A 23,019-nucleotide genomic window follows, 5' to 3' on the forward strand; every position below is an offset into this window, starting at 1 on the left:
TTTAGGTTTAGTATTTAAATTCCACTGGTTAGGGTTAGAATTAATACCAAGCGGATGTAAGCGCATGCTTGCACATGTGCAGTACAAATCGAGTTTCCGGGACGGACTGGGTAGCCTGGGAATCCTTTATCTTCACATGTGATTGGCCACATGGCCGCCATGCTGGCCAAGCAAAACAAAGTTCTGACCAGAGCTGGGGCTGAGCACTGTGAGAGCTAAGCTGTGAAAGGAAAAAAAAAACTGGGAGCTGGCTCTCACTACAAAGCATCGGCTCTCAGAGCTGCAGCTTTTGCTCATGACCCATCACTACATCATTCAGGATGTAGATGCAGAAGGTTGTACCCTTGTGAAAACAACAAGCATCATTGGCAAGAACCATTTCTTTTGGCCTATGAGAGATGATGTTCTGTGGTATCAGCCACATGATCTGCTTGGTCTTGTCCCAGAGCCCAAGCCAGTCTCAAAAAGGCACACGAGGCTACCAGAGAACGTGTGGGAGATGTTGTGCTCCCTCAGGGAATGAAACAAACTTGTGTCTAAGGTTTATGTTAGCACACTCTAAACTGTCAAAAAAATAGCTTTTGACAAAGTGAAATTTGAATGCCCTTAGTAAAAAAGGTGCTAAAAAAAAAGCCAGACACTTTAATTCTGCTATTGAGGTTCTGCACGAGTTTATTTATTAAGTGCATTTTCTTGTTGTTAGTATGTAAAATCAATTGGTTACTTTTGTGGTTGTTGCAGTCACAATGTAATATATGTATTTTAATGACTTAAATACTATTTTTCTTACTATACTATATTTCCTACTAGTATTTGTCTTTTTATGACATTGTTCTGATGATATGTATATGCTGGTTGATATTCACCAGCAGGTCCCTGACTGTTGTTCAATATGGGTCATGCCACTGTTGCTATGCATGAATTAAAATACTACACACTTATTTCAGAGTGCTAAAAATTTTCTATTTTATCTTTTTTGGATTGTCACCCATCATATGGGACATTTGAGTTGAGCATGCCAATTCTCCTGTCTGGTGTTGTTTTTTAAAAATTAATATTTTCTTTTTCTTGTAATAAAAAAAAACACCAAAAAAAAAAAAAAAAAAAAAAAAAAAAGAAAAAAAACCACCAGTGTTAATTTTAATGTCATTACGGAAGCAGGTTGTCATTACCATCACAATACATTTTTTTGATAAAAAATGTTATTTTATTGTTAACTTGGGTTTTCCCTAAATCACTGTGATGATGTTTAAAAGTCTAAATTTGCATTTTCAGAAAAATATACATTGCAATTCAAATATTCTGATTAAGTCAGAGAGAACATGTTGTTAAAATGTATTTTAAATGTACTTACAAATATTTAGAATATGATTCTTAAAGAGCATGTTTTGTACTTACTAGAATAATTCTGAAAACTTTGCTTGTCAAATTGTTTTGTATTAAAATCAGTTGTTTTGTCTTTGTAATGGTAATGATTTTTGCTGTGACAAATTTGAAAAAAAAAAGCATCATAATGTCAAAATTATCATGAAGTACAATCAAAGCTATGCTAACATCTATGTTCCAGACCAATTGATAAACCTTTTGAAATACAAAAAAAAAAAAAAAAATAGAGATTAAAGAACATTATTTTTTCAAAATTCCAAAAGTCAAAAGTGCTCCGAATTGAAGAATCACCCTGGTACAATCAAATAATAAAAAGGTTCAATATTAACCAGGGTTTCACAGTAAATGAATGACATCTCTGGTGTCTGACTGCATGCAGCAAAAGCCTCTTAAACATCCTGAGTCCATCTTTGATTCACAGAGGAGTGCTCTCTTCTTTTATTCTGAAGCTGTGTGGCCCTTTCTGTCCACAGTTCTAGAGGTATAAAGATGAAGCTTTTGTTTTGAAGGGTTTCATCCTCTGTCATGTGGTCGTTGCAATTCCTGGAAACTTTTCGGAGATGAAACCGAAAGTAGTGAATAACGGACTGGTCACGTCTGTGGGAGTGTCAGAAACGTCTTTAGAGTCAGGGCTGTGTCCACGGAAAAGTGTAGTCTGTCCGCAGGGATACTTCATGACCAGAGAACCATGGCGCTCCTCTTCCTCCTCTCTCTCTTCTTCACCCAGACTCTGATCTCATCTGCTGCTGACGGTAAGAAGTCTGCCGTTATTGCTCACTAGTTTCTGATAAATCGGAGTTCCGGAAGTTCCGGCAAATGGCGAACTGAGCATTCACTTTCTCTTGAGCTCTAAGGTCCCGAAATATAAAGCCTTTTGAAGTCTGTAATCCAACTTAATATTTAAGAAGAAAGGAAAATAAGCCCGAACATGAACAAGAGCAACAACGTGAAGTCTACGGCGGTGAAAAACCTCCCGTTTACAAATCTAATGAACACGAAAGAGCATGGCTACTCAATGCAAATGACAACGGCTAAAGCTAATGCTAACAGCAACAAACGAGATAGAGGGGGAACTCCAGCCAACACCCCAGAAAAAAGCACACCAGGGCAAGAAACCGAAAGTTACGTCTCAGGGAGATGACCACGACATGTCTACTGAAACCATACTGAAAGCTATCAAATCTCTGTGTCGACGACCGTATGGAGGAAGTTAGCAAACAGATGCAACAACATAGCTCCATGCTAGCATCCATTGCTATATCTGTGCAGCTAAACGCAGAAGAGGTAAAAGAGTTCCAGACGTAGGCTGTTTCCGAATTGGCCTACTGCATATTCCTGCCAAACGCAGTATACAGTATGTATTGCGTACTGCGTACTGCGTTCAACACTAGTATGCAGTATGACTGCCAGTCGGACGTTTTTTGTGTAGTATGCTTGGCCCGGTTTAGCTGGTTTCCGGTATACAGAAGTGCGTCATACCCTGGTCAATATTAAACGACGCGACAGTGTTTTCCATCCATTTACGTCCAGAAATAAACATGAGAAGTGTTTTTTCGGGATTTTTATAGCTGTTGTTTTTAGCTTAGCATGTATAGTATATATATTGCATTAGCATTAGTACTTAAGCACTTACAAATTATTAACATATATATTGAATTTCCCTTCGGGGATAAATAAAGTAATTGTATTGTATTGTATAGTGAAGTGAACGGACACACTTGACAGCACAACAGTGACCCTATTACAACTTATTTCGCTATAGTACATGTTAAAAAGGTAAAGATTAAAGGTAATGGCACTTTTTGTAATCGTCAGCCTCCGGTGAAAGTTCCACCCATAGATATACATAGCAGACTAGCTAGGCTAGCGCGGTGTATTAACAAATTAATAACTTGCAATCCAAATTAGATGTGATGTATTTGAACCAAGGTTATAATAGTTTTGGACTTTTCATTAGTTATTATTTTTATTTCGTTTTCACTTTCTGTGTTTGATTTCAGTTTAGTTTTTATTAGTTTTTACTGCTGCTTTGTTAGTTTAGTTTAGTTTTTATTAGTTTTTACTGCTGCTTTGTTAGTTCACTTATTCTTCACTTATCATTTTATTTACTTGATGATGTTTGAATACAACTCCAGATATAAAACAACCACTGTGTGAATTTTCCACCAATCAAATCAGGCCAATTTACACTCCCCAGACTTGTGTGTAGGTGCCAGTCAGTATGGTGGTGTCAAAGACTAAAACTACGGATATTTTGTCTGTTTTGTAAGGGCACTATACAGTTTTAGTTAGTTTTCTTTCTTTTTTTTTGGTAAAGATTAGTTTTTATTTAGTTTCAGTTAACTAAAATGATTTTTGAATTTTAGTTTTAGTTATTTAGTTAGTTTTAGTTAACTATGATAACCTTGATTTGAACAGAGCTAGAGGTGCATATGTGAGGTCCAGAGCCAGGTGGATAGAAGAAGAAGAAAAAAATACAGCTTATTTTTGCAATTTAGAAAAACGAAGACAAGAATACAATTCAATAGATAGTTTATTAATTAACGGATAAGAATGTACAGACCGTAAACACATAAAACAGAAATCTTTCATTTTTATAGTAACCTGTATAAATCCTCATATTCTGAACAAAATGCCACAGCTTTCTTTGACAAAATTAGTTATTTGATTCCTAAGATTGATGATCATTTTAAAGAAGTCTGTAATGATGAGATAATTATTGCAGAATTTGACTGTGCAATTAAAAACATGTCTTCTAACCAGATGGATTAACAACAAACTTCTATAAATATTTTTGGGAAGACATAAAACTGATGTTATTTCAAGATTTAAATGTTTTAATCAAAAAGAGCTGATGGAAACAATGAAACAAGGTGTAATAAAATTAATACCAAAACCTGGAAAAGATTAGAAAATTCTCAGCAACCTAAGACCTATAAGACTTTTAAACACAGACTATAAATTTTTTTTTTACAAAAGTCTCAGCAACAAGATTAAAAACAGGTATCTCTAAAATAATTAGTTCAATACAGTCAGGATTTCTCAAAGGACGCTCCATCCATAATAATATCCACCTGGTTCTGGATCTGATAGATTACAACCACCTAATTAAGGACGATGGGTTTATGCTGTTTTTGGATTTTAAGGAAGCATTTGATTCAATTGAACATGCTTTTATTATCCACACATTTAAACATTTTGGTGTTGGTAATGCATTTCTTGATCTGATTGTGATGTTATATACTGATATCAATAGCTGTGTTTCCCTGTCAGAAGGCACTTGTTCTAGATTCAAAGTAGAAAGAGGCATTAGGCAGGGGTGCACTCTCACTCAATCTCACCACTCTTATTTATTGTAGCCACAGAATTACTAGCTATAATGGTTAAGTATTCCAGGGTTTCCTCCAGGATTTTTTGAAACTTTGGGATGTAGAAATAAAAAACATTGGGGTCCATTGAACATGGATATTCCAAAGCTGTCAGAGTGATATTAGAGTTTAAATGTCTATGTTCTTAAAACTAAAATTGAAAACTATATATTCTTTTCCTTTTACTTTGCCCCCCCCCCCTTACAAACATACATGAACGCTTTAAGATCATACTAATGACAACAGCCTGTTTGAATGAAAGACTCTTATAATGGGCGTCTGCTTTTTCTAAGTCCTCTTGCAATTATTTCATTCCAGAGGAGCATCAGGTAAGCCTCAGCCTATAAAAGATTTTGATATTATGATAACTTACCAACATCACTCACTTATTCAACAAACTAACATTAGTTTCATGCTTGATGTCAGACTTGCACTCACGGACGGACACACAGACTATCTCTCCTCTCTGTCACACACAGAAACACACACACAACTGCTCCGCGCTTCTCCTTCCTCCTCTCCTGTTTTCGCGGACATTTAGAACACAAAGTGAGGCGAATATCATGGATTAGGTGAACGCCTGGCTGTCCATCGCTGTTGTTTTTATCCAGTCACTTCTCGTAACAGAAACGAAACTAAAGTTCTGCTTGAGGTTTTACAACGAGCTATTTTTAGATCGCTAGTGTCTCATCTTCATCATGACACACGGCTGATGATGAACATATCTACTCAAGTTTACCGCTAATCATCGGATCATAATCAGGGAGGTACTAAACTAGGCGAAAGTATATTTATCAGCTGTCCGTGTGGGACTACAGACTGGAAGTTCAGGCTCCGGTGTTCGTTTTTCAAAATAAATTACTTAGAGCAGTGTCACATTTCATGATTACAATTTCAAACTCCTATGGTACGTAAATGTGCGCAAATATACACTATATGTTTATAAAGATCCATTCATACAGTATAATTTACATTTTAACTTCTGATAAAAAAAAAAAAAAATCATAATTCTGAAGGCATGGCGGCTTTTATTTTGGCGTGGTGGTGCACCACGATCAATTACATGTAGCGGTAACCCTGTATTCAAACATCAAAGGATTACAAATCAATAACCATAATTTGATTATTAGCTTGCTGACGATACAACAATCTTTCTTAAAGACAAAGAGCAAACTCCATTGGCCTTAGAAACAGTTAAGCTGTTCTCCCGAGCCTCGGGTCTACATCTGAATATGGACAAGTGTGAACGCATGAGTATACATAACTGTTCTAAATCTTCATTGTATGATATGCCTGTCAAAACTGAGACAAAATGTTTAGGAATTTGGATCACTAAAAGTTCTGATGCTGGTGAAAAAAGAATATACAAAATAATGTTGAGAAATGCAAAAAACAAACAAACAAAAACTTAAGTAATTGGCTGCAAAGGGACTTAACACTGTTTGGCAGAACATTACTAACCAAAACTGAGTCATTATCCAGGTTAATCTATCCAGCATACTCCCTAGCAATCCCACCAAGGATCATAAAAGAAATTAACAGAATGAATTTCAATTTCATATGGAGAAATAGACATCACTACACCAGAAATGGGGACTTGGTGAAGAACCATGAGGACGGTGGTATTAATGCTACTGATTTTGAAATTATGAATAGAATGTTAAAGATTAATTGGCTCAGATCCTTTTCTAAGAAATGCAGATAAGATTTGGTTCTCCTTACCCACCCTGATTTTTTACAAGGTTAGAGGTATTGAAATTTTATTGTGTGACTTCGAATTATCAAAATTACCAATTCAACCGTCTAAATTTCACCAGCAGGTTCTATTACAGTGGAAAATGATGTTTAAGCATAATTTCAGCCCCCATAATGTCCCATTGTGGAATGATAGAGTAATACTGAGTAGAAGGAAGTCTATGTTTATGGAAAACTGGGTGGTTAAACAAATTTGGTCTGTGATACATTTAATGGATAGTAATGGAAACATACTTGAATTGGATGATTTCATTGCTAAATATAACATTAATTGCTCCACTGAACTCTATAGAAAAGAGAATATTCCAAAAGCCCTTTTTCAGTGGATTAAGAACAGTATGCCAAACGTACACACTCCAGTTCTACACAAAATTAAAATCGAGAACAGGGACCTTGTTAGTGAAAAATGTAACAATACATTTTTAAGACTACTTAGTTAACATAGTCAAAAGCACACTTACTCTTAAAGAGTATGATAAATCTAAAAGAGCATCTATTCGAACAAAATACTTGAAATTATGAATCCCTCCCAAGTGCAAAGAAGTACACTTCAAAACCATAAATAACATTTACTCCTCTAATGAATTCATTAATAAAAGATTTCAATTAGCTGTAGAAAATTGCTATATTTGCCAAACAAATGTAGAAGCAACAGAATACCTGTTCTTTGAATGTGAACTTGTTCAAAATCTATAGAAATCTCTCTATAACTTCATTTCATCTGATTCCATGAACATGGACTTCTGGTCATATCGAAATATTCAAGTTGGTGTAATCCTGAAGGAAAAGAAATATGAATTCATAGTTAATAATCTGAGAATCTTTACAAATATTTCATACTCAAATGTCGCTATGCCAAATCCCCTCCTTTAAAAAAAATGATTTATTGTTGAAACAGTGCCTGAAGCAAGTTGATAACCCCCAGGCAAATAGATTATACACTGCTATAGAAAAATGTGATTTATCCTGACCCCTTGTTCTTTTTGTTTTCCTTGTTGTTTTTGATGTTGGTTTTTATTTATCTAAGTATTAATTTTCATTCTCTCGTTGCTCTTTCATTCCTAAGATTTCGAGCTACAGTCTTGAAACACATCTTAGAAAATTGTACCAAGGAGGTGTGATAACTCTTTAATTCCAGTGTTGGATATTTGCATATGAGTATGTTTATGTTGTGTATTATACTCACATTATGCAGTGGTCTATATTACTGTATAATACCCTGAATTGTTCAATAAAGGATGGGAAAAAAAAGTTTCTGATGAATTACGTAGAAAAATCAAAGGAAGGAAAGGATGCAGAAGGCGTTTGGAGCCTTTTCATTGAAATCATCACATCTCCAGATCAATTATAAACATTATTCTGTTATAAAGAAGGTTTTAATGATCATCGCTCACTAATGCAGGTGCGGCTCTGTGCCCGCGCACGCGTGCATATGCATAGCAGGGCGTCGTCCAATCTAGTCACAGGAAAACAGCTCAGTGATGAGTTGCAGACTCACTGTTCACCATTTACAGGAAACAACCTGATGATGTATGCAGAGACCTAGGGTCCGTTCGAAAAGTCAAAAAAAATTACCTCCTAAGTCCTTTCCTATTCACTTTTCCTTAACCTCAACGAAAAACGTTACAGGGTCAAGGAGGAAGTAAGAGGATAGGAAAGGAGAACTGTGGTGATTAAGGAATCCGACTGCACTTTCCCTGGGCGGATGTTACGGACGTGACGTGTGTTTTTTGTGTAAAAACTACAATTTAACGTTGATGGACTACAAAATTCGCATCTACCACTCGGTGCGTTCTGTGTTGTTATGTGCTGTGAATGAAACGCTGAAACCTCAGAGATAAATCTGAGCTCATTAGGATTTTTATATCCTAAAGTCTCTTCAGGAAGAGGAACTGTGACTGTGAACGTCCAGAACAGCAGAAACGTGTCTATTAATCTGAACTTTCTACCAAGTCAATACAACAAGATGAATAATGTTCAAGTCCTTTTATTTCACAACAATATTAGATTGATTTGTTTTATTTCCTACCTATCCATTTTTTCTTTAATTTTCTCGTCTCTGTTAATTTTATTAGTCTACTCTGGTTCTGTCTTTCTTTCAGCTCATCATGTCAAAACCTCTATAAACCACGTCTTCCCTGTGTGATTATGATGATAGGCTATAATATTCACAATATGGCAACATGCCGACTTTATCGCTTTATTTGGTTGTGGTTTACTTTTTTATCACGTTTACTTTAATATTACAAAATAGCAAAACAAATACAGTTTAAAATATTGACTGATCAGTTTACTATTTGAATAAAATGGAAATGAGAAGAAATAAAATCGTGATCATAAGTTGAATGATAAAGTTTTCATGTCTGTAATATTCCTCTGTTCATCCCTTCCATGCCTTCCATTTTATCACATGGATTATAAGTTCAGTTTGACGAATTTTACGGGTTAAATCAGGGCTACTAAAGTTACAGTCGAGTTATTCACTTGTTCTGATGAGCAGTCAACAGGTGCATCACTTTAAATGAAGTTTATGCAAAGCATTGTGGGTCATCTTTTCATTTCTCCTTTGGTGAAGGATGCTCCAGTATTTCCTAGGTTAAAGGAGATAACAAAGGAAGTAATGAAGCTCCTTTCCTTTTCAGTTGGAGAATTCGAACGGCCTTTATCATGGCCGACACTAAAATGCTTCCGGGTCGTTTCACTCAGTTAGGAACCTTCCTAAGCAAAATAGACTATTTGAACAGACCCTTAGACTTTGCACTCTGACTGACCCAGGAAATCAAATCTGTGTGAGTTTGACAGATTCAGGAAGTAAATAAGATTTAAAATAAGGTTTTACAGGATTCAGTGCTTGTTTTTGTCCAAATTTAAGGAAAAACAGGAACAATTTAAGATCAGAATAATAACTAATTTTGAGATTATGTTGGATTATGGTAACTTAGAGGCTTAATGCATTAAACAGGTCACAGATACAAAAACTAAAAGTTTAACTAGAAGCAGAAAGACTTAAAAGAAAGGAGCTGATGATAAAGGACAAGAGCAACAGAAGTGTTCACTTTGGGTTCATAATGTCAAAATATGAATTTCACCTTCACTGCTCACCTTAATTCACACTGTTGTCTGACTTACTGGCTGTATGAATCTGCATGAATGAAAGTGAAAGATTTTTAATCCTGTTTTTAAAATTGGCATTTATTCAAAGATTGCATACACAGTATTTTTGTCCCTGACCTGATCAGCAATATTACTCAAGAGATCTCCTTGACTCATGTACAGTTCCTATGAAAGGTATTCACCTTCTTGGATGTTTGATCCATTTACAGGCTTTTTACAGTCGATCTATGCTGATATTCACAGAAAAATATCAGATGTAAAAATGGGCAGAAATGTTGATATCTGCTGATTCTGATATCAGGTTGATGATATTGTGTATCTCCAGACATGGCCGGACATTCTCCTTCAGGATTATCTGGTAGAGAGCAGAATTCATGGTTCTAGTGGTCCAGGTCCTGGTCCAGACCATCACACTACCACCACCATGTCTGACTGTTGGTCTGATGTTCTCCTGATGAAATGCTGTGTTAGTTTGACCCCAGATGGAACGGGACGCACACCTTCCAGAAAGTTCAGCTTTTGTCTGGTCAGTATTTTCCCAGAAGTCTTGGGGATCATCAGGATGTTTTTAGTCAAATGTGAGACGAGCCTTTGTTGTTTTTGCTCAGTAGTGGTTTTGGTCTTGGAACTCTCCCATGATGCCATTGTTGCCCAATCTCTTTCTGATTGTTGAATCATGAACTCTGACCTTAACTGAGTCAGTGAGGCCTGCAGGTCTTCAGATGTGGTTCTAAGTTCCTTTGGAACCTCCTGAATGAGTCACTGTTTTATCCGTCTGTGGTGGCAAGTCTTCTGTTTTATGCTGCAGTCTGCTGGGGAGGCAGTGTAAAACACAAGGATGCAAGGTGTCTGAACAAACTAGTTAAAACAGCTGGCTCTGTGGTTGGAATCAAATTGAACTCATTGGAGGATGAGGTGGACAGACGCTCAATGAAGAAGGTGGAGGCCATTCTGAGGAACATGGATCATCCACTTCATATCTCCCTAAATGACCAAAGAAACAACAGTGGTGGACGGCTCCTATCCCTGCGCTGCAGGACAGAAAGATTTAGAAGATCTTTCATACCATCAGCAATGAGACTGTATAATTTCCCTTCGGGTATAAATAAATAAAGCTATTGTTGTATTGTTTTGTATTTTTAATCCCCGTTCACAGTTTTCTTCATTTATGGATAATGGCTCTCACCATGGCTCTCTGGAGTCCCAAAGCCTTAGAAATGTCTTTGTAACCCTTCCAGACTGATAGATGTCAGTGACTTTGTTTCTCTTCTGTTCTTGAATTTCTTCAGATGGTTCCATGATGTGTTGGAGATCTTTTAGCCTACTTCTCTTGTCAGACAGGTTCTAGTTAAGGGATTTATTCATTCAACAGGTCTGACAGTAATCAGGTCTGGTTAACTAGAGAAACTGAATTCAGGTTTGTTGTTAATGATGGATAATCCATGATTTAAAAAGGGGCAATGACTTTTTCACATAGGGCCAGGTAGGTTTGGATGGCTTTTCCCCTTAATAGATAAAATCTTCAACTAAAAGCTGCATTTTGTGTTTAGTCAGGTTATCTTTGTCTAATATTGTAACTGATTTGATGTTCTGAAACATTTCAGTGTGATTAATATGCAATGAAAGAAAAATCATGAAGGGAGTAAAACTTTTTCACAGTCTTGTATGCGCCTGCACAAACACAAACATAGAGAACAGTACAGATAAGGGTTGACTGCAATGTTCGCTCTAATTTTCAAAACTCCTGGGCAGACATTTGACTCCCCTGAGCACCTACTTCATCAACTGTGGGTGACATCTGATGCGTACGCTACGTCCACATGGCAGTGCCATGGCATCACCTCTCCAACCCCAAATATCATTACAAGTGTCTATAATTATAATGATTAATAATCACTGTTCACGTCATAAATTTCACCTCTCATTCATCCACTAGCCACAATTGTGATGTCTGGAAACCCTGTTTATTTTTAACCAAGGATTACATCTCAAGGATGTACAATCTTTTGAAATGTAAAAGAAAACTGTGATTCTAAAGTATCCTCAGTTGAAAACAGATATTAACAAAGTCAGCAGTTTCATATAAAAAGACTGAAATCTAGACGTCTTGGATGAGACAAAACACATGCTCTGTTCTCATGCTTTATCAACTTTATCACAGTCAGGTGTCCTAAAGGACTTCTACCTGCACAAATTTAACAACACATGACAGAGAAATGTGTCCCACTGTTAGAAACATCAGGGCTTAATCCTTTTATCAGCCCATTACAGGAGATCAACTCTTTCCTGGTCTCATTGTAGATCATTTTAGTCAGCTTCATTCTTAAAAGCACCGTATCCATTTAATGTTAAAAATAATTCATAATTGTTTATTAAAACAATAGATTATATGAATGTGTTACATTAAGTTAACATGTGGGAAAGATGTAATCAGCTGTTTTAACTCCCATCACTGTAATAAATAATACGATAAAAACAAAGAAATTTACAGCTTTACTCTCTTCAGCTGAAGTCTTTTTAACTCTGTAGAAGTTTTCTCATCCTTGCTCCTATCTGCCTCGGTTTCTTTCTGCTGATCAGTTATCAGGATTTAAGAGATTTTATGATGTTTTTGATCGGTTATTATCAATATACAGTTAATTTATAATATTTCCTGCAACTTGGCACGTATCAAATGTTTTGATAATGAGCTCAAAAACTGATGTGTAATCATTAGGGTGTATCGTCATGATAAAATATAGAAGTGGAACGTTAAAAAAAACAATAATTTAACAGTCTGCTGCTCACTAAGGAGAGAGAGAGAGAGAGGAACAATATATATAGAGAAAGAGGGAGCGGGTATTCATAGACAGCATTGATGCATGTATGCACCATGGTCAGAGAGGAGCTTTAAAGCAGGCTCTGTGTTGAATCCTTTTCTCGCAGCCACATGGCAGTTATTTCAGGGAAAAATTCTCCCTTTATGAGTAAATCAGTCATTGAAACAAGCATCCAACTCACACACACACACTGGCACTAAGAGCCAAGTACAGTTAGAGGGAGGTGGAGTTTTCGATGCTGATAATTGCCTGGAATCCAGCCACATTCGGTGGCTGTCAGTACCAGGCCCTGCCATCAGTGTGTAGGCTGTGTCGTGATGTGATAGCCACACTTTCCATCTCTCATGTATGAGGCCCCCATGGAGGTACAAAACTCTAGGCCACAGTACCAGCTAGTCTGCGCATTAATACACCTTTGATCACAGCGCATATCAGAAAATGACAGTGAAAACTTGTCTGGGATTTTGAGTGCGCAACTTTTTTCTCTTCGGTACAGAGAGGTGGAGAGCAGTGCGCAATTGCGCAGCAAAAACCCTTAGAGGGAACAGTGGTTGACTGATGTTTATTCTTCAGGACAGATATTGATAGTGATTATTATAAATCAATGGGACTAATAACTGATTACTGGAAGTAGGAACTATATACAGTTGCTAGAAAAAGTATGTGAAGCCTTTGGGATTTCTTGGATTTCTGCATAAATTGGTCATAAAATATATTCTGATCTTCATCTAAGTCACAACGATAGACAAACACAGTCTGCTTAAACTGATACCGCACAAAAAATGATATGTTCTCATGTTTTTATTGAACAAAACATGTAAACATTCACAGTGCAGGGTGGAAAAAGCTTCATGCAAGTCAACAATTCTTGATCGTAGATCTTCTGAGAGCTCTTTTGTGCCAGGCATGGTTCACATCAGGCAGTGCTTCTTGAGAACAGCAAATTCAAAACCGGTGTGTGTTTTTTATAGGGCAGGGCAGCTTTAACCAACACATCCAATCTCATCACTCCAGGTTGGCTGACTCCTGGCTCCAATTAGCTCTTGGAGAAGTCATTTGCCTAGGGGTTCACAAACTTTCATATATATAAATATATATATATATATATATACATACACACACACACTATCAACACTATCAAGTCTGCTGTGTTTTACTTTATTATAGAGGTGTGACTTTACATGAAAAACCCTTTTTTGTAAATTATTTTCCTGAATCAGATTGAGAATAATATAAAAATGTTCCTTCCCTTCAGTTAAATTCAAATAGAATTTACAATATGAATCAAATAATTACAGTTAGATTATTTTCTTAAATTGTTCAGCCTCAAACAGACCCCAAACTTGTTTCCTGAAAATACTTTTTATTGACCAACACATTTGACCAATCGACATAAGAAAGTGCAACATAGACTTAACAGTCAGTAATAAAAAATCGATCTTTGGAAAAAAAAATGAATCGATAAATTCAAACAAAAAATCAATCTGAATCGGAAAATCTTTTTTTTTTTTTTTTTAAGCCAGCCCTAATAGGACGGTTAATTTTTGGAGAATGGCGACACTAGGGTCAGTTTTGGCTTGGCACGTATCGTTGGGTGGAATTTGTCAGGCCGCCTAATTTTCCACCATAAATACGTCACACCCTGCCGTGCAGAGAGCCTATCACAATGTTGGAGAGAAAATTACAGTTAGATTATTGTCTTAAACTGTATAGCCCTAGTGGCTGCTCAGTACTCTGTTCTTAAAGTAAACTTTAAGTTAGAGACTTTTACTTTTACTTGAGTAAATTTAGACCAGAGTAACTGTCCTTTTACTTGAGTACAAGTGACGTGCACTTTTTCCACCTCTGTGTTTATCACACCAAACCCCACATCAGTTAAATGTTCAAAGGTTTCAAGAAATGAAATGATAAGTAGTTGAACAGATATTTAAACTTTATATCTTGAATATTTTTTTTCCACAGGATACAGACCTGATTTTATTTATTAAGAAATTAAGGAACTTTAGCCAAATCAAAGATGATGACACTGAACCACATAGAAAGGAACTTTTATGGATCTTAAAGCAAATATGAGAGCAGTGAAAAGGTAAATGTTTGATATCACAAGGTTCAGGTGACTTGTAATTTCCTCTGTAGGACTAGTAAAGGAATATCTTGTATTGTCTTGCTCACTGAGCTGTCTGTGAGTTTTTAAAGTGAGATGAGACACTAAGGAGCAGTGGTGGACTTATTTTGCATAACTGTGGCTGAAAGGGATGATAAAGTATGTGATTAATAGTGATTTAAAAATGTAATGCACTAATTATGAACCCTAATTAGCATCTAAATGAATGCATTAATGCTGGCAGGCCTTGCTGATAGGGCCCATTCTCTGGGCTGTTTAGGGGCCCAGCCTTGTCTGTGGGCTGGCCGGCTGAGGACATCATGGTTGATGAGCTCAAAGGATTTATTACAGAATATGCTGACATGTTAGACCTTAACATGTTTCTGTGACTCTGTATGGAAACAAACAGATTCATCCTTGTGTTTATTTTGCAGGACCAGTGCTGGGAGTGAAAGAAGGAGAGGACGTTGTTCTACCCTGTTCCATCAACAAAGACATCACGTCAAACACCTTTGAGTGGACTAAAGTCAACAGTAAAGAGGTGTATCTTTATCAGAACAACGGAGCGCCATTCAGCAACAAGCGAGAAGGTCGGGACAACCAGTTTAAAGATCGAACGTCACATTTTCAAGAAGAACTGAGCAAAGGCAACGCCTCCATTAAGATCACAGAGACAAAACTGGCTGACAGTGGAATCTAGACGTGTTCTTTCATAAATCCATCAGGTCCAACGTTCTCCGTTCAGCTTGTTGTTGGTGAGTTTTTTCATTAAATGGTTTAAAAATATCAAGACAGTCATTCAGTGTTTGCTCCAAACTCTGCCAGTTAAGATGAACTTTACATCTCCTCTGTGACCAAAGATGGCCGAACTTAGGTTCAATCCTAATAACTAGAGTCAGCATAGGGTTCAGTTTGGATGCACAACTTTAGACAAAACTTACAGCGTTTCCTATCAGCATGGGAAACAAGCGAGCATTAGCCACTAGATCTTTTTCTTATTATTTTATTCTGGAGTAACAGCCTGTGGCTGACTTATAGCTTGTCCTAACTGCACACTAGCTTCAGATATCACCCTAGTACTGGAGGGTTTTGAAGTCGAGCCGCTGCTCCTTCACATCAAAAGGAGTCCGTTTAGGGGTTTGAGGATCTAAGTAGGACACTTCCTGGTTGTCTCTCTGTGGAGGTCATCCAGGCAGTTCAGCTGGGGTAGACCTTAGATTAGACCCAGCACCTGGTGTTCTCAACTTAACACAGGTGCAAACAATTCAGCAGTTTAAATCATGTCATGAATCCCACATAGGTTTCCTTTGAAATTTTCTGAAGAACAAATTTAAGAAAAATCTTAGGAAGATGTTGGTGACTGAGGCCCAATCCTTGGACAAAAATTCAGTTTACCACTGAAATATGATCAATAACTGATGAAGAACTGGGTATATCATATGGAAACTAAAATAAGTGGGTACATCACATGCTCTACACCACTGGGCTACAGTCTCTGATGCCCCGGTTGCAGGTTTGAGTCCTAATCCTGGTGCATATTTTGCATGTCTTTCTCCATTTTCTCCTCCCATATTCAACTATTCTATCTAAAGAAGGCAAAGCCACAAAATAATCTATGAATAAATAAACAGACTGAGATCTGAAGATAACAGAAATTACTTGTTAGAACAAGGAAACTGATTAAATAAAAACATACATGAATGTATATGCACTTATGTTGTCATGCATTACACCTCAGAATCATAATCAGCCATTAAATTAAAGATAAGCAAGAAAATTACAGGATGTCCACCTCAGCATATATGTAAATAAGATAACTGGTTCATAAACTGGTTTATACACTGAAGTGATTTTGTACTGCTCTTTGATTAAATAGCTCAAAGTTTGTCCGGCAGGGGTCAGCAGAGCTCCATAAAACTTCTACTAAAATAAGAACAAGAAGAAAAATATTGGTGATACTACTGATAAAAACTCCTCTGGTTACTAAATTAACTTTGGAAATATATTTTCAGTATTTAAATAAACATTCACACATCTTTTATCTGCTACTAACTTAGCTGAGTGCATTTATGGTTCATTCAACACAAACAAAATAATGTAAAGCTGATTATTCACTTCTTAAAAGGTGGAAATATCTTTTTTTATTTTGCACAAATATAATATAGTATGTGGTTTAGGGAGTTTAAGGTGCTGGTAGCTGGACTGTAGTTATAACTGTGAGGCAAAGCAAAGCCAGCTCTGTTATCCTGTTTCTAATCTTTGCACTGCAGACATGAAATAGTTAAAATAGAGATAGAGATGCAGGGTTGCCAGGGCCGTGGTTTTACCGCGGGATTGGGCTACTTTTAATGTACTGCCGCGGGTAGATTTTGTTGTCTGCCGGTTGAGCAGACCCATATTTTATGTTTTGTCAGTGGCGCAAAAAGTGGGTATGTAGGCTACTATAAGCGGCGCATAGGAGCGTCAAAGCAATGGGGGTAAAATTATTTCAAGTCAGCATTTTCTGTATTTAACAGCTGTTTGTGCATGTGTAAGCGATATGATCAATAACAGAGGCAGTCTCTGATTAGGCGCCCCCCCCCCACCCACACACACACACACACACACACACACACACCCCCACCCACACCTACACACACACACACACACACACACTATAGGCGCTCCAGTGCGCGCCCCCTCGAGCACGAGGGTGCTTTCATTTGAATCGTGGCTCTTATAAGGCTTACTTTACAAAAAAAAATTCTCCCGAAATCCTCTATAAAGGTGAAAACTGTCAGCAGTAGCCTAAAAACTGCAATAAGTCATATCAATAAATCTAAGTTCACACAAAGAAGACAGACTTTAACTGTCAAATTCAAATGAAAACTTGTGTATTATTACTGTCGGGTGTGCCCAGGATGGAGGAATGTGCGTAAAAGAGCGCAGAGGACGTCCGCTGATGGCGCATCTCTTCAGTAAGTCCATAATACCTTCACAGAGGTGTGCTGTCTTGTGTTGAAGCTTTTAATGCTCTTGTTTTAACACATTTCTTCAGTCATTTCCTGCCGATGCTCTCCCATACTCGTATTTGACGATGTCTTTTGTGATGCGCATCATCATCAACGAGCCAAACACACACAGATCACATCTTAAAATAATGTTAAACTGAGTAAAACTTGTCCAAACGTGGGTTACTTGATCTTAAACGCATTGATGATAAATACTGTCAAAAGGGCAGAAAGAGAAAAATGAAAGCAACAAACTGGCAGAACGATTTGTGAGGGGGAGCTGCAGGTGTGAGGCAGGGCCGGTTTAAGCCATTTGGAGGCCCAGGGCAAAGAAAAAACATGGGGACCCTCCCCCTTTAGCTAAAAGTATAAAAAATTAGAGGAAAAAAAATAGAAAGCATCCCTTTAAATTTACAGAGTCACAGAACTACAGTAAATGTCCAAATATGAAATAGAAATATCCAGACACCCATAATTCATCAGCTATTTGAAAAGCTTCTCACAGCTCTAAGTGGGCGGGGGGGCTGTGATGTATCCACATACCCCTCAGAAAGTAGGTAGTTGCACCCCTGTGTCTTGTGTATGAGTATTTAATATCTGTAGCAGAGAAACTACTCTATTTACACTCAAGTACAACTAAAACAACCTGCAGAGAGGCAGGAAAACATGGAACATGGCACACAGACTGCGTTTCTCGGGTCGCGTGCAACCTCCGTGTCTTAAACTATTAAAGGACCGAACAGCGGAGAAGAAACCAGGTGAGTCCTGATGAAGTCACACTAAACCCCTCATCCGCTCAGTGAGACCTCACACACCTGACACAGTCCACCAACATTTTAAATCTTCATCATCCACTTTCTGGGACAACAAACTAGCGATGTTAAGATTCACTGTCCGTCATATAAAACGGAAGAATTTGCATTACACCAAAAATAATCTTTTATTTAAAGATGATGGAACATTCTGTAAAACTACATTCTCTAAAAATGTAAGAGTCACTTAGTTTTCCAGACATTGTATTGCTAAATGTATTAATGTTTTATCAGCATTGATAAAGGCGTTTTTGCTTTTAGAAATAGAAAACTTACTGATTTTATCAGAACTGAATAATTCAAGTCAGTGAAGACTACTGACATGGAAACGTGTTTGCATTATCATAAATGATAACATATTCTATAAAATTACAGGAAACACTGATTGTAGTATAATAAGTCTATATTATAATAAACATAAATAACACTTAAAGTATTTAGAAATTACTATGCTGATTTGTGATAAATAAAATTCAAATTGAAACATGAAACTCTAGATGTTTACAGGTCAGTGGTGTTTTCTGTTTTCACTGTTATTTACAGTGGTAAAGAATATTGGTTTAGATTCTGTCAGAAAAAAAGGCTTTTTGGTCACAACAGCTTTGACTTCACCCAGAGATGGAAGTTAGGGTTTCACAATACATGATTGTAGCTGGTATGCTGCTGTTTTTTATTAATTTTAGCCAATACAGTTATCAGAACTGATATTTAAATGTAGTTCTGAGTAGAGCTGGGATATTAATTGTAATTTAGATGAAAATGAAGTTTTCCTAATGTGATTATCAAGTCACAGCAGGTGCAATATTTCTTTGACCTGAACTGTGTGTCAAAAGACCAATTTCATACATTATTGAGGCAGAGATGTTAGGCTCTACATGCAAACATTCAAGTGTTCATTCCTTTCTGTAATAATTTGCAAACACAAAAATCCTACTTACCTTTTTTTAAGCTTGGCAGACATACAAAGACATCAAATCATCCTTCCCTCCAATACAACAATTCATATCACATTTGCAAGGAGTCAAAATAATGCCTAATGCCTTTTCCAAAAAAAAAAAAAAAAAAAAAAAATATATATATATATATATATATATATATATATATATAAGAAACATGTAAGAAACATCCAACTCTGTGCTGAGAGTGCAAAGTTTAACAACGAAGAACATTGATCTGAGTAAGAAAAAGTGTAGGCTCATTTATCAGGTAAATACGATATTTGACTGATTTTACTTTTTAAAATAATGAAAAGGAGTTAAGGAAAAAAAACTTGTTAGAACAAGGAAGAATCTTCAGTATTTTTTAAGCTCCTTTTAATTTAAGTTTCACAGTTAAATCTGATTTGAGCGTTGTTTGTACGGATTGAGCCTCACATCCTTGTTACTGTAATAGTTATAATTTAAAAAGTTAGCCTATAGCCGATACTTGAGACTAAATAAAGCAGCTTTAAGAGAAATAAATGCCTATATACAGGGGAGGGAGCACGATAGTATTTTGGTATTGATGAAATTTGACCTACACTGAGGTTATGTCTAAGTGGGTTAAGGTAGACTGGAAACCCTCCTGAATTAATTAACCAAGGGCTAAGAGGGATGAATAGATAAGGGGTTATTCTTTTACTTGGGACTTAATTTATCCTTATTAAATATAAACGAAGTAATTGAAAAAGAAAAAGAAACATCTGGTCATCAGTTAGGTATTATTGAATTTCCCCCATGTGATGCCTATTTTTTCCCCCCTTCTTTTCATTTTTTTTTCTATTTTATTTTTTTTTTTATTTTTTTTTTTTAATAAGCTTTAGTTAGTTTCCTTAATAGAATGATATCAAAAGTCTGAGGATGGAGGAATCCCAGGAGTACGTTTCCCTATGTAAACTGTCAGCTAGTACTGGCTCTGTTATGGCCATTGATTACACCACAGAGTGGAATAGGATAGCTCAGTGAAGCATGTTTAAAGAAGAGAAATTCAGTGGGTATGTGTTAGTTATTGTTTTTTCTGTTTTGTTTATGTCTTGTCCTGTTGCACTATGGCTGATGTCCTGGTTCTCTACTGAGGCCTTCCCTGACCTTGAAACAGTTATGTGTTCTAAGACAAAGTAGAAATTTAATAAAAAATGACACAAAATAAAGATAAGGAAAATGCACTTAATCGATTTACCATTTGTACCTGGAATGTAAATGGACTAAAAGAAGGTGTTAAAAAACAAAAGGTTCTGGGTCATCTAAAAAAGTTATCATCAGATATAGTCTTTCTGCAAGAGCTTCATTTTAAAACTGGTGAAATACAATACCTTAAGAGAAGTGTTTGAGTCCACTTTCACATCCTGTAGTAGAGGAGTTGGGATACTAATTAATAAGAACATCCCCTTTAAACTAAACTCACAATATGCAGACCCAGAAGGTAGATACTTAGTCATAAAATGTGTTATTTTTGGAACTACATATACACTGATCAATATTTATTACCCACCTTTATCTGATGGATCATTTTTGTGTAAAATACAGAAGATACTTGATATGTCTCCTACAGGAATCATTATATTAGGAGGTGATTTGAATAATATCTTTAGTATAAAGGACAGTTCACATAATAAAAGGAAAGTACTACCATCGGCACGTCTAATAGAATTTCTGGCCACAAACAAATTGCAGGATGTGTGGAGGGTAACACATCCCGAGAGTAAGGATTATACCTTTTATTCCCATGCTCAAAAATCATACAGCCGAATAGATTACATTTTCATATCTACTAGAGGATTAGGAAGTGTTAACTTAACTAAAATTCATGATATAGTCATTTCAGATCATGCTGCAGTGACATGTCAAATGGTACCATTAATAAATAGATATGCTCAGAAAATTTGGAGAATGAACCGAAAACATTTAACTGATATAGAATTTCAGAATTACATTAAAAATCATATTGAGACATTCATGAATATAAATATTGAAAACACTATAATTGAAGACAGACCTCAGATGGACATTATGTGGGATGCCTTTAAAGCCTATATTAGAGGAGTAATGATATCCTTTTCAGTAAAAAAGAAAAAAGAATTAGAATGAGAGATTGACCAGGTGGGAAAATCCATGGAATTTCTCCGGAATGTTCATAAAAAGACTAATTGCATCAGTGATCTAGAGAAATTGCAAAAACCACAGCTAGAATATGACAGTCTGTTACTTAAAAAAGTTCAGGATATTAAACAGAACACAAATAAACTGTCATATGTATCTGCTAATAAGACAGGGAAACAACTGAGCAATTTGGTCAAAAAAAATAGTAAAAAGAAATATGGTAGTTCTAAAGGACAAACTTTCAAATAAAACAATAACAGATGATAAAATAATAAATGAAAGATTTGAGACATATTATAGGAACTTATACAAATCTGATAAGACACATATTGATTCTGAACCCTTCTTAAAATCAGTCAACTTGGAAGTTCTAACTAAGGAACAAAAAGAGGAGCTAAAAAAAAGACATAACAGTATCAGAAGTTAAAAAAGTAATCGACAGTTTTTCCTTAAAGAAGGCACCAGGTAATGATGGATTACCAATTGAGTTTTATTCTATTTTTTTGAATCAGATTAACCCTTTATTTCTTGATGTTATTAATAATGCATGGAAAAACAATGTATCAAGCAATAATTAATGTGATACCAAAACCAGGATGTGAAGGCAGTCAGCCATCTGATTAACGCCCCATAAGTTTGATTAACTGTGACAATAAAATTATTACTAACATTTTAAATAATCGAATAGCTAAAATACTTCCAGTTTTAATTCATTATAATCAGACTGGTTTTATACAAAATAGAAGCCTTAAAACTAACATTAGAACCTGTGTGTCATTAATCCAGTATGCTAAGAAGCAAAAACTAGATCTGACACTGATGGCGGTCGATGCCGAGAAAGCCTTTGACCGTTTAGAGTGGGCTTACCTGTTTAAAGTATTAGAAATGTATGGATTCCCAGAAGAAATAACAGCAATGATAAAGACAATATATAAATCACCTACTGCCCAGGTTTATGTTAATGAGACTCTTTCAGAGATATTTGGTCTACAACGAGGCACAAGGCAAGGTTGCCCGTTATCCCCTTCATTATTTGCTTTGGCAATCGAACCCTTAGCCCAGAAAATTAGACAGACACAAGAAATTACAGGTGTAAAGGTAAGTAAAGAAGAATGTAAACTGAGTCTATTCGCGGATGATTTAATGTTATATTTAACTAATATAAAGACATCTCTCCCAAAAGTAAAAGAACTTTTTGAGGACTACTCTAAAATATCAGGCTATAAGATGAACATTGAAAAAACAGAACTAATGCAAATTAACAAAGAACATTGTAGTATCTCAAAAGATTTTGAGCATTTTCAATGGAAAAAAAAATAAAGTATTTAGGATGCATTATAAGTTCTGATAAAACAATGCTATATGAAGACAATTTCAAGTCTTTGATCAGTGAATTAAAATGTTCTCTTGATAGGTGGACAGATTTGCCTATTAACTTAATTGGAAGAATAAATTAATTAAAATGATATGGTTACCCAAATTCCTTTTCATTTTTCAAACATTACCTCTTATTCCTCCAAAAGAGTTTTTCACGCGAATCAATACTTTACTTTCCTCCTTTGTCTGGTCAAATAAAGCAAATCGACACAGGAAT

General features: G+C 36.1%; 1 protein-coding gene across 1 annotated transcript; it reads left to right on the top strand.

Moving 5' to 3' along the window:
* The first annotated feature begins 1,108 nt into the window (after nt 1–1,108).
* LOC121507413 (CD276 antigen homolog) lies at nt 1,109–15,298 on the top strand. The gene is made up of 2 exons (XM_041783724.1): nt 1,109–2,138; nt 14,981–15,298. Exons 1-2 carry the CDS (start codon nt 2,075–2,077, stop codon nt 15,244–15,246), a joined length of 330 nt encoding a protein of 109 aa, XP_041639658.1. The 5' UTR covers nt 1,109–2,074; the 3' UTR covers nt 15,247–15,298.
* Nucleotides 15,299–23,019: the final 7,721 nt, after the last annotated feature.

This window comes from Cheilinus undulatus, linkage group 3, assembly GCF_018320785.1.
Source record: "Cheilinus undulatus linkage group 3, ASM1832078v1, whole genome shotgun sequence".
Taxonomy (NCBI): Eukaryota; Metazoa; Chordata; class Actinopteri; order Labriformes; family Labridae; genus Cheilinus; species Cheilinus undulatus.

What these genes read in the sequence shown, in the direction of transcription:
- LOC121507413 (XM_041783724.1), top strand. Translation starts at nt 2,075, where the DNA reads ATGGCGCTCCTCTTCCTCCTCTCTCTCTTCTTCACCCAGACTCTGATC. An exon ending in GATCTCATCTGCTGCTGACG is followed by an intron (nt 2,139 to 14,980) that starts GTAAGAAGTCTG and finishes TTTATTTTGCAG; the next exon opens with GACCAGTGCTGGGAGTGAAA.